Source organism: Cricetulus griseus, chromosome 7 (genome assembly GCF_003668045.3).
Source record: "Cricetulus griseus strain 17A/GY chromosome 7, alternate assembly CriGri-PICRH-1.0, whole genome shotgun sequence".
Lineage (NCBI taxonomy): Eukaryota > Metazoa > Chordata > Mammalia > Rodentia > Cricetidae > Cricetulus > Cricetulus griseus.
Window position 1 is genome coordinate 96,949,167 of NC_048600.1, and position 12,949 is coordinate 96,962,115.

Below are 12,949 nucleotides of genomic sequence, written 5' to 3' on the forward strand. Positions count from 1 at the left end.
ATCTAGCAGCCTCCATAATCAATGTCTCTCAGCAGCTATCACTCATTCATCAACAATCAAAAAATTAAAAGTCCACACAACACCGTACAGGATTCAGATTCCCTGTATATCTTCCATATCTATGTGGCTTATTCTTTTTTTATTTACTTCTCTCTACAGACTATTATTTTTAAACATTTATTTTTTCTATGAATGCCTATAGCCATTTTTTAATTCCTACACACATTGTTAAACACACTGCAGCCTATTTAGATAGGTTTTTTTCCCCCATCTCAACCTGCTTTGCTACTTATCTCTAACCTTTCCGTTTGTATGAGCAAAAACTTAAACCGGCACTTGGCTTAGCTCGTGGTGCATTGGCAGCTCAAGTACACAGGCAGCTGCTGGGAGTACATGTCTCTGTGTGGTGGATGACATGACAGACACAGGACAGGAAGCCATGTTTGTTTTGTGTGTGGGGGGGTGTGGGTGTGGGTGTGGGTGTGTGTTTTGAACTGTTTTGTTAAAGCTTCCTCAGTATGTGGTCCCATGCTGGGCACCATTTGTAGTTAGATGTTTCTGTCCTGCCTAGTCAGCTCCCAAATAACTACACACAGAGTTGTTATTAATTTTGAAAGCTTAACTGATAGCTCAGGCTTCTTTCTACCTAGTTCTTATAACTTAAATTAGACCATATCTTTTCATCTGTGTTCTTTTACTTGGCTCAATTCCCTTTACTTTGTAAAGACCATGCTGCTTGCTCTGATGCCCTGGCATCTCTTCAAGACTTTGCCCTTCTTCTCTCCAGCATCCTCAATGCCTGAAAATCCTGTCTAGCTATTGGCCATTCAGCTCTTTATTAAAACAATCAGTGCTTTGGCAAAGAAATATCTTCAAAGTGTATGAAAATTTATTCTACAACATGCATCCTTACCCTCAACTGGCTCTAGACAGTTTGAAATCTTTGAGTATCCATCTCTTTTGGAAGAGGCTTCATTGAATACTTCTGCAGGAAAGAGTTGCCCAGATTCTACTCCTATTAAGGTATCTTATTCATAGACCTAGAAATGACACAACCACCATATATCACAGAGTTAAGCCACATGCTTACAGAACTGGATTTCCAGGAAGCCCTGGATGGGCCCAAACCCTGTGCAATGTTGTTTTCTGCCTCAGTTCTCACTTTGACATGCTGAAGTACACAGAAACAACTATTTCCTTTGCTCATGAATTATAGAAGGGACAAGCTGTGCTGTAAGGAGATACATAATGCAAATCTGTGTCCTTGACTTTTGTCTGGTTTTCATTTTCATGTAGCAAACAACGATTAACAAGAAGCCAATTATGAAATAGAAAATGAGCCAGGTTATTAGCAGACACTTACTAGACAACTATTGTTTATTCATAGACTTTCCCTTTGGCTGTTTCCTATCACATCCAGACTTCTTGAAACATGGAGGCTATAAATTGATTGCTGCATTCAGCCCAGCCAGAGCCAACATGAAGACAGCCACAGTCTTGGTTCTGGTGGCTTTGATTGCCATAGGGAAAGACTCAGTGACTGCTGTGAGATTTTCTCCAGGAAGTAAGTGTATTAAGGGGAACAAAGCTGAAAGCAGAGAAGATTCACAATCCACTAGGGCCTGGGGCTCAGATGCCACAGGGGAAAGCCATATGTCCAGTGCTTGGATTAAACTTGTTTCCTTTGGCCTATAAGAGTGATCACTCTGCATTTCTTATCTTTCTTAAGAGAGAGACAGACAGACAGAAAGACAGACATGCCACTGCAGCTGGGGGAGAGAACCAGGCTGGTCATCAACTTTGGAGATGTTCCTAGAAGTGGGGGTTACTGGAGCCATTGCTCAGAGATGAACCTGGGGTATTGTGAGATGAGAGAGGTCTGGCTGTCATTAAGGGGTTAATAATATCTTCTCAGATGTATAGAAGGGGGCTGTGATGATGGATGGCTCTTTCTCTGAGACCCTATAGTCTGTGGAGAAGGAGAACAGTCTCCCATGGCCAGGTAGCACTCATACCTAAGAGAAGGACTGGGGCTGCTGAAGCAGAGGGAAGAGCTCCAGGTGCAAAGGAGAATATGGGTTAATCTAGTTTCCTGCAGGTGACCAGTCTTTCAAAACTCTACCATCAAATATCAACCTTGTCTTTCTGACTGCTTTGGGTACTGTAAACACCATTATATATTTCAGGATTACAAAAACCTGGAACCTGTCCCAAGATACCCACAAAATGTACTGGGACTTATATTAAACGGTGCTCAGGAGATGAATCATGCCCCAAGAAACAGAAGTGCTGTAGCATTAGATGTTTCTGTATGTGCACGTCCCCTGTCTTTGAGGTAAGTATAGTCCCATGTCTTAACTTTCCTATTGTTGTGACCCCACAACAAAGGCAACCAATAGAAGGAAAACTTTATTGAGAGCTTACAATTTCAAAGAGTGAGTCCATGACCATCATGGTGGAGAACATGGCAGCAGGCAGGCAAACATGGCGCTGCAGCTGAAAGCTTGTATCTTGAGACACAATCATGAAGCAGACAGCAAGCTAACTGGGAATAGTGGGGAACAGTGAAACCTCCAAGCCTGTCCCCAGTGCTATATCTCCTCCAACAAGGCCACACCTCTTAATCTGCTGGAGGCCATTATTACAGGAACTAGAAATTAATATTCAAGGCGTCAACCTACCAGAAAATAATTTCTGATAGAGGGAAACTCATATTTGCAAAACTTGTGAGAAATACCTACTCCAGAATATCTTATTGCTTCTGCCTGTAATTTTACATGTGCTCATTTGCTTTCTTTCTCTAGTGGCTGTGGGGAATTCCACACAGCCTATATTCTAAGGTGTGTGAGTCTCATGAATACAATCCTGATCTACTTGGCATCTTTATCTGTGGATTGTCAAGAAGGTGGCTCCTCCTTAGCTTTACTGTATGAATGCTAGTTCATACAGGGGTTTGATATATAAATGCAAAAAGATGCTACCCAGGCCAGGAATTATGAATTTTCATTAAGAGCTGTCTTAGTGCACAGCTTAAGAAAACAGCTATCTTTACCCCAGCTACCAAGACAGCCATATACTGAATTCTGACATTTTTAGAATTCTGCTGTGGCCTCTTAACCCTTCACAGCCATTTCTGTGACACCTATACATATTAATTGTATGTATGTATATAGAGATAGATGTATCTGCTATATTTTTAAATTAGTGATGTAAGAGTAAATAATAGTGATTAAGGTTGGAATAAAAAGATTCTGTGTTTGCCTTGGCCAGGTTACCAATGAAAACAGTACTGCATAACCAGTTGCTTCCATTAAAACTTCTGTGTCTTAAGCCAAATGGTGGTGGCTAATGCTTTCAATCTGAGGTTTCAAAGGCTGGAGGATCTCTGAGTTCAAGGCCAGCCTGGTCTACAGAGAGGATCCAGGAAAGCCATGGCTACAAAGATAAACCATACCACCAAAATAAAAAACAAAAACAATTGAAAACCCACTGCTGAATCTTAGGAATTTATTGTTATCCAATAAATTATGACATTATAAAAAAACATAAATGATTTCATTATGTTTCTGACACAGCATGCTTAACAACAGAGGGGGGAAGTTACAGGCACCCAGGCTTGTCTCCTCAATCTGAAGGAAGGACTGGAAGCACACAGAGTAAAGCATGTTACCAAACAATCCCCCCTCAATCTCTGAGCAGTAACCCTACACAGATAAGATAAGTCATAAGCCAGCCATACCATGAGTGGGGTATCCCACATCTGTTGGTGTTTTACAACTACAACTGCTTCTCTGAAAGTCTATAAACAAGACAGCAAAACAGGCAGGCTCTCTGCTGGGGACTAGAGACAGTGCTTGTTCTCCTATGCTTCCCATCCCTCCTCTACTCACCTGTGCAGCCTTCTTTCTAAAGACCTGTCTTGCAGGAAAACATTGGCCCAAGAAGACCAATGATCACAGTGGAGCCTGCCTACTCACTCTCAACTGGCTCTAGCCACTTTGAAATCTTTGAGTATCCATCTTTTCCAGGAGAGACTTCATTGCCTACTTCTTCAGGTAAGAGGGGCCCAGAATCCACACCTGTGTAGGGACCTCACCATCTCTCCCAGAAGCTTGCTGCATCCTTACCCAACCAGATGTCCAGGAAGCCCCAGATGTCCCTGACACTCCCCAGTGTCTGTCTGGGCTCTAGCTCTCACTCTGAGCTGCTGACTACACAGAAACAATTACTGTTTTGCTGACCATTCAAAAAAGGGCCAAGCAGTGAATTAAGGAGGAGCACATAGGTACTAAATCACACTTGATTTTTTTTTCTGGTTATCTATACTACCTATCAAAAACAAACCCCAATTGTAATTAGAGATAAGCAACTTGTGAAATAGAAGGAGTCATGCTATTGGCAGGCAGTTTTTGGAAAACTCTTTTAACTCTACTTCCCCATTGACTGCTTGCTGTCACACCCAGGCTGCTAGTGTTACTGAGGGTATAAAAGGATTGGTGCGTTCAGCCCTGTCAGAGCCAACATGAAGACAGCCACAGTCTTGGTTTTGGTGGCTTTGATCGCCAATGTGATGGATACATCCTGTGCTCTGTCCTCTCGTGGAAGTAAGAATGCCTAGGGGATACAGTCTGACAGCAGAAAGGGACAAGGCTACTGGAGACTGAAACTCAGCTGCCACAGAGCAAAGCTGTGAACCCACTGCTTAGATCAAACTCATTTCTTTTGGCCTATAAGAGTGATCACTCTGCATTTATTAGCTTGAGAGAGAGAGAGAGAGAGAGAGAGAGAGAGAGAGAGAGAGAGAGTGTTCCATCTCCCAGGGGCTGGGGTAGAGATCATGACAGCTCATCTGCTTTGGAGATATGCCCTGAATAGCAACTCAGGGGAGCAGTTGCTCAGAGATGAACCTGTTGGGAAGAGAGAGGTCTGGCTGTCATTCCAGTTTTATAGCGTTTTCTCAGATATAAGGAAGGGGTTGTGACAGTGGAAGGAGACTGCATAGGCTTTGGGGTGGGAGCACATTCTCCCAATCGCCAGACTGAACATTCAGGCCTAATAGAGAAATTGGAACTGGTGGAGCTGAGGGAAGAGCCCTGGAGTACAAAGGAGAATATGGAATAATCTAGTTTCCTGTGGGTGACCAGGCTTTCAGACCTCTAGTATCAATTCTCAACCTTGACTTTCTGACTGGTTCAGCCTCCTTTAACACCATTGTGTATTTCAGAAGGACAGAAACCTGGAGCTTGTCCCAAGCTGCCCCCAAATACTGTTGGAACTTGTGATGAGAAATGCTCCGGAGATGGATCATGCCCTGGGAAAATGAAGTGCTGCAGCAATGGGTGTGGTCATGTCTGCAAACCTCCTGTCTTCTAAGTCAGTATAACCCTATGTCTTACTTTCCTATTGTTGTTACACCATGATCAAAGCACTTATAGAGGGAAGAGTTTATTGGAGTCTACAGTTTCAGATAGTGAGTCCATGACCATCATGGTGGGGAACATGGATGCAGGCAGACAGGCATGGCCCTGCAGCAGTAGCTGAAAAGCTTACAACTTGACACAATCGTGAAGCAGAGAACAAGCTAAGTGGGAATAGTGTGGGACTTTGAAACTTCCAAGCCTGTCCCCAGTTATGTATCTCCAACAGGGCCATATCTTCTAATCCTCCCCAGAATGCTCCAGCAACTGAGAACCAAGTACTCAAATGTATATGCTCATAGGTGGCATTGCTATTCAAACCACCACATGCAACCAATGCATGTCACAGGAGTATTGAGTTTCCAAGGGACTTTCCAGGCACAGTCTCATGTTGCTCTGTCCACTGACTACACACAAGAGTCTGGATGTGTCCACAAGAAAGGAGCTGGAAGTAACGGCCGCCAGACACTGGGTTACATGATCTGTAGCCCTTTCCTTGGCAAAGACAATCCCACAGTGACTAAAGTGGCACATGTCACCTTGAATTAGGTCCAAATGGCCATAACTATGATAGCTTACTCTTTGCCTTCCCAGCCTAAGAGGTCTGACTCTCCCAGGAGGGCAGGTGATCCAGGGAGGGAGAAAGATAATGAAGTAAAGGGGAACATTCGTTCATTTGAATACTTTACATCAGGCAGGCCTGTGCTGCAATGAGAGTAAAAGGTAAATATAATTAGAGAACAGGCCTGTGTGTCACCATGAGTTCTAATAATGGTGGCTAGCTTTGCCTGGGAGGAGGTGGGAAAGATACAAGATTGTAGATCAAGTTGGAGACAGCTTAAGTTACGATACACAAGGCCCACCCGACAATGAAGGCAGGCTCAGATGGTGGGGGTGTGCCAGCTGCCCTTGGGAGATGGAGAAAATGTTGCCCTCGATTGTGGTGTCTGGGGATGGGAGTGGGGGGCACTACAACAAGGCTACTTCCAAACAGCAATGAACTGTACAGCATAGAGTGGGGCAGAACCTATGGGCCTTTCTAAACAGATGAAAATCATGATGTAATTTGTATTGTAGAAGGCCGTCAGCCCTTTGGAAGAAGGATTCCATACTTATCAGGATGACTGGTGATCAGCCACAGAAGATTTCTTCTGAATCCATGGAGCCCAGCCTTCTACTCCCTAGAATTGCATCCTTAGAAGATGAAAACCTATAATGTGGTGACTACTTCCTGGTGCCTTTGTGTCCAAAATAAATGATCCTTAGCATTCTCTTGCTGAAGAGTTTTTTCCCGTTTGTGCACCCTATTGGCTATTCTGATTAGCAGAGTTATCCCTGTACCCTCCAGAGTCCCATGAACACTGAGGCTCCAGGATGCCTAGAGACCAGGAGAAGTTCCAAGTTATTCCTAAAGAATCCCTCTTTCCATGCCATGTCTGTTCCTCTGAACAACACTGAGGACACAAGAATATTTTCTGGTGCATTCTGTGAACACAGGTCTGCTCAAGCAAACAAAATGAACTGAGCACATGCCACAGAGCAGGCCTTCTGGAGCTGCATTTACTCGGTCATGATGCAAGAAGAGCAGGAAGGGTCAGGGAATTCCCCATTCTAAGGCAATACAACATCCTGCAGGACTGGATCTCTAACTCCAGGAGCCCACACATGACCTCTTGGGTGTGGGTTTTTCTTAGCATGAGGTAAGAGGCTGGGGAGCTGGTTCAGTGGTCAATAGCACATTCTACTCTTCTAGACGGCCTGAGGTCAGTTCCCAGCATCCATAACAGGTGGCTCACAACTTCCTGTAACTCCAACTCAAGGGGATCAGCCACCTCTGCCCCCCTCAGACAGCTGCTCTGATGCGCATGTATGTCCATCCCACCCCATCCCCACATACTACACATAATATAAAATAATTTTTAAATCATTAAGAAGCATGGGTTAGAAGCTCCAGTTCCTGTCTACATTAGGAGTTAGAACTTAATTGAAATACCTCTAGGAGTCTGGGTCCATCCCTATCCATTAAGCTCAGCACTGGTGTCTAGGAAGGGCTTCTGCTCCTCCCCAGGCTTACCTGGATGGGGGACAAGTCATGTTACAGTTGGATTGCCTGGTTCCCTAAGCTCTTTGGGTTTATGGAGGATCACTGTAAAGGTTAGTCCTTACTTTTGGGAGTAGAATCTAATCAGGAAACATTTAGCCTCTGTTTCCTAGATCCCCTGACCTTGTCTGCTAAATTTGGTGTCCTGTGTCTGTCTCTATCACAGCACTGCTCCTGGACCTCACATGACTTATGTAACAACTTCATGTCCTATGTCTCCTTCTATGTAGTACCCTCATCTGTCTATCTTCTTGCTCATTTACCTGTATCTGTCATCCCATCTGTCATTCAATTCCTTCATCCAGGTCTGGTCCTGCTCTTTGCTTCTGCAGCTAAACTCAACTCCACAGCTTTGCTTTCAAGCCGCTGACCTGAAGTGGCCTGACCTGCAGTCACCATAGTTTCTCCAGATTCTCACCTCCACTTTGGATTTTATCAGTCTAGATTCTACTTGGATTCCTCTGTCTCTGCTCCTCAGGACTTCTAAAACCTATTGATCTCTGCTGTGGCCTTACAGCTATTTCTGTTACACATATATATATAGGCAATTTTTTTATATAGAGAGAGTTTTATTTACTGTGCTTTTTGTAACAAGTGATTTAAGAGTTAACATTAGTAATTAAGGTTGGAATAAAATATTTGGTATTAGCCTTGGCCATGTTACCAATAAAAACAAACCTTATAACCAGAAGCTTCCCTTAAAACTGCTCTGTCTTAAGCCAAGTGGTGCTGGCTCATGTTTTCAATTCCAGCACTCAGGATTCAGAGCCTGGAGAATCTCTGAGCTCAAGGCCAACATGGTCTACAGAGCAAGTTCCATCCAGGACAGCAGGGCCACACAGATACTGTTCACGCAAACAAACAAACAAACAAACAGAATCAAACAAGAAAAAAAAGCCACTGTGGTATTTTGTGAATTTATGATTTTTCCATTAATTATGACATTATAAACAAACATAAATGAATTTGACTATGTTTCTGACACAGCATACTTACAACAGAGGGGGGGAAACTTACAGGCACCCAGGCTTGTCGCCTCAATCTGAAGGAAGGACTGGAAGCACACAGAGTAAAGCATGTGACCAAACAAATCCCCTCAATCTCTGAGCAGTAACCCTACATAGATAAGATAACTCATAAGCCAGTCACACCATTTGTGGGGCATCCCACAGCTGTTGGTGTTTTACCACTCCAACTCCTTCTCTGATAGTCCATAATTAGGACAGCAAAAGAGGAAGGCTCTCTACTGGAGACTAGGGACAGTGCTTGTTCTCCTATGCTTCCCATCCTTCCTCTACTCACCTGTGCAGCCTTCTTTCTAAAGACCTGTCTAGCAGAAAAACATTGGTCCAAGAAGACCAACCATCACAGTGGATCCTGCCTACTCACTCTCAACTGGCTCTAGCCACTTTGAAATCTTTGAGTATCCATCTCTTCCAGGAGAGACTTTATTGCCTACTTCTTCAGGTAAGAGGGGCCCAGAATCCACATCTGTGTAGGGATCTCATCCAGAGAGCTACAAAAAACACAACGACCATCTCTCCCAGAAGCATGCTTCGTCCTTACACAACTAGATGTCCAGGAAGCCCCAGATGTCCCTGACACTCCCCAGTGGCTGTCTGGGCTTCATCTCTCACCCTGAACTTCTGAGCTAAACAGAAACAATTATTGTTTTGTTCACCATTCACAAAGGGCCAAGCTGTAAGGAGGAACACGGTGCTAGAATGTATACTTGACTTTTCCTGATCACCTATCCTACCTACCAAGAAATAATGCTCTATTGTATTTAGAGAGAAGCCAGTTATGAAATAGAAGAAGCTTACTAGGTTATCTGCAGGGACTTTCCGGAAAGCTCTTTTTTTTATACTTCCCTATTGACTGTGTCCTGTCACACACAGGCTGCTAGTATTACTGAGGGTATAAATTGATTTGTGAGTTCATCCCAGCCATATCCAACATGAAGACACCCACAGTCTTGGTTCTGGTGGCTTTGATCACCATAGTGATGGACATTCCCTGTGCTCTATCTTCTACCAAAGGTAAGTGTGTTAAGGGGATACAAGGTGAAATCAGAGACGGATCATAGCCCACTAGGGCCTGAGGCTGAGCTGCCACACGGAAAAGTCATGTGCCCACAGCTTAGATCAAACTCACTTCTTTTTGGCCTATAAGAGTGATCACTCTGCATTTACCTTTCTTAAGAGAGAGAGAGACTCCCTTTTTACACCAAGGAAAAATACTGATCTGCTACCAGGGGCTCCATAGAGTTCCGAGGCCTCCTCATTGACATCCACATTCAGGGGTCTGGATCAGTCCCTTGCTGGCTTCCCAGATAACAGTCTGGGGTCTGTGTGCTCCCCCTTGTTCAGGCCAGCTGTTTCTTTGGGTTTCACCAGCCTGGTCCTAACCCCTTTGATCTGCTTTCCTAAGGGACTTTTAGGGCCCATCTCCATGTGAAGGGATGCTCTCTCGGCCTGGAAATATGGGGGATGGCCCAGCCCAGCCCAGGATGATGTGGTGGAATTTGGAGAGCCCCCCATGGAGGGCCATACCCTCCCTGGGGAGCAGAGGGAGGATGGGATGGGAGGCTGGTGGGGGACTGAGGGGGAGAGGAGAGAGAGGGAGGAAGATTGACATGCAAAGCAAGCTTGACCCTAATTTGATCTAATAAAAATTATTTTGATTAGAGAGAGAGAGAGAGAGAGAGAGAGAGAGAGAGAGAGTTGCTTCTCACAGAAGCTAGAGCAGAGATCAGATCTACTTTGGAGATGTGCCTTGGATGTAGGACTCATGGGAGCAGTTGCTCAGAGATGAACCTGGGGTATGGCGGGAGGAGAAAGGTCTGGCCATCATTAGATGTTTCATAGCATATTCTCAGATGCATAGGAGAGGCTATGATGGTGGAAGGTTCTTTCCACTGAGACTGCTTTGGGGAGGGAGAACTCTCTCCCATGGCCAGATAACTCTCATGCCTAAGAGAAGGACTGGAGCTGGTGATGCTGAGGGAAGAGCCCCAGGGTGCAAAGGAGAATATGGGATAATCTAGTTTCCTGCAGGTGACCAGGCTTTCAGACCTCTAGCATCAATTCTCAACCTCGTCTTTCTGACTGGGTGAGGATCCATAAACACCATTGTGTATGTATTTCAGGGTTACAGAAATCTGGAGCTTGTCCCAAGCTACCTCCAGATACTTTTGGAACTTGTGTTGAGAGATGCTCGGGAGATGGATCATGCCCTGGGGAAATGAAGTGCTGCAGCAATGGGTGTGGTCATGTCTGCAAATCTCCTGTCTTTGAAGTGAGTATAGCCCCGAGTCTTACTTTCCTATTGTTGTGACACCATGACAAAGGCAACTTAGAGAAGAAAGAGTTTATTGGAGTCTACAGTTTCAGACAGTGAGTCCATGACCATCATGGTGGGGAACGTGGCGACAAACAGGCATGGCGCTGCAGCAGTAGCTGAGAGCTTATATCCTGACACACCATCATAAAGCAGGGAGCAAGCTAAGTGGGAGTAGTGTGGGACTTTGAAACCTCCAAACCTGTCTCCAGTGGTATATCTCCTCTAACAAGGTCACAACTTCTAATCCTCCCTCAAAAGCTCCAACAGGGGACCTGGTACTGAAATGTATAAGCCCATTGGGGGAGGGGGGCATTACCATTGAAACCTCCACATGCAACCAAGGTATGCCCACAGGAGTATTGAGTTTCCAAGGGACTTTGCTGGCACAGTCTCATGTTGCTCTGTCCCTTGACTGCACACAGGGTCGGGATGTGTCCATGAGAAAGGAGCTGGACGAAATGGCAGCAGGACGCTGGGATACATGATCTGTAGCCCACTCTTCTGCAAAGACAGGCCCACAGTGACTAAAGTGACACGAGTCACCGTGACTTAGGTCCACATGGTTATGAACTGGGATATCTCACTCTTCATTCCCCTCGCTAGCATAAGAGGGCTAACTCTCCCAGGACAGCAGGTCTTCCAGGGAGGGAGAGAGGTAGTGATGTGAGTGGGAACACTCATTTATTTGAATACCTTACACACCAGGCAGGCAAATGCAAGAATGGAGATTAAAAGGTAAATATAACTAGAGTACAGAAACAGGTCTGTGTGTCAGCATGAGCTCTGTAGCCAGTGTCTACTAAGTTCTGTTAAAGGTGATTGGTTTTGCCTGGGGGACAGGGGTGGGGTGGGAAAGATGTCAGAGAGGAGATCAACAAGTAGGAGAAAGCCTGAGTTAGCATATACAAAGCCCACCATACAAGGAAGGCAAGTTCAGATGGTGGGAGATGTGCCAGCTGTCCTTGGGAGATGGGGAATTGGTCACCCTATAGCTGTGGTGTCTGGGGATGGGGGGTGAGGGACACTACAACAAGACCACATCCAAACAGCAATGAGCTGCACAGCATAGAGTGAGGGCAGAACCTATGGACCTTTCTAAACAGATAAAAATCATGATGTAATTTGTACTGTAGACGGCTGTCAAAGGTTGATTCGATACTTCTCAAGATGACTGATGACCAGCCACAGAAGATCTCTTCTGAATCCATGGAGTACACGTCTGCTATCCCCAACCTAGAATTGCATCCTTAGAAGATGAAAACCTATAATGCTTCCTAGTGCCTTTGTGTCCAAAATAAATGGTCCTTTGCATTGTCTTGCTGAAGAGTGCTTTCCATTTGTGCATTCCAGTGGCTATTCTGATTAGCAGAGCCATCCCTGTAGCCTCCAGAGAGTCCCATGAACATGGAGCCCCCAGGATGCATGCAAGGACAAGGTCCTCCTCAATAAACCCATTTCCCATGCCATTTCTGTTCCTCTAAACAAGGCTGAGGACATAACGATATTTTCTGGTGCATTGTGTAACCACAAGTCTGCTCAAGCAAACAAAATGAACTGAGCATGTCCCACAGAGCAGTCCTGCTGGAGTTGCATTTACTGGGTCATGATGCAGGGGAGCAGGAAGGGCTCAGCAATTCCCCATTCTAAGGCAATACAACATCCTGCAGGACTGGATCTCTAACTCCAGGAGCCCACACATGACCTCAGGGGTGTGGGTTCTTCTTAGCATGAGGTAAGAGGCTGGGGAGCTGGTTCAGTGCTTACTAGCACATTCTGTTCTTCCAGAGGACCTGAGGTCAGTTCCCAGCATCTATAACAGGTGGCTCACAACTTCCTGTAACTCCAACTCAAGGGGATCAGCCACCTCTGCCCCCCTCAGACAGCTGCTCTGATGCGCATGTATGTCCATCCCACCCCATCCCCACATACTACACATAATATAAAATAATGTTTAAATCATTAAGAAGCATGGGTTAGAAGCTCCAGTTCCTGTCTACATTAGGAGTTAGAACTTAATAGAAATACCTCTAGGAGTCTGGGTCCATCCCTACCATCAAGTTCAGCACCGGTGCCTGGGAAGGGCTTCTGC

At 45.1% G+C, this 12,949-nt stretch overlaps 2 protein-coding genes across 3 annotated transcripts; both read left to right on the plus strand.

The window, feature by feature from the left end:
- The first annotated feature begins 4,522 nt into the window (after positions 1 to 4,522).
- LOC100771042 (WAP four-disulfide core domain protein 18-like) lies at positions 4,523 to 5,373 on the plus strand. 2 transcript variants are annotated; one of them, XM_035447383.1, is made up of 2 exons: positions 4,523 to 4,604; positions 5,225 to 5,373. In XM_035447383.1, exons 1-2 carry the CDS (start codon positions 4,523 to 4,525, stop codon positions 5,371 to 5,373), a joined length of 231 nt encoding a protein of 76 aa, XP_035303274.1. The 2 variants fall into 2 exon arrangements, with proteins under 2 accessions (XP_035303274.1, XP_027281923.1); XM_027426122.2 differs by having other exon boundaries at positions 4,523 to 4,598.
- Positions 5,374 to 9,475: 4,102 nt separating this feature from the next.
- Positions 9,476 to 11,345, plus strand: LOC100773255 (WAP four-disulfide core domain protein 18-like). The gene is made up of 3 exons (XM_035448139.1): positions 9,476 to 9,557; positions 10,667 to 10,815; positions 11,283 to 11,345. The coding sequence occupies exons 1-3, from the start codon at positions 9,476 to 9,478 to the stop codon at positions 11,343 to 11,345; spliced, it is 294 nt and encodes a 97-aa protein (XP_035304030.1).
- Positions 11,346 to 12,949: the final 1,604 nt, after the last annotated feature.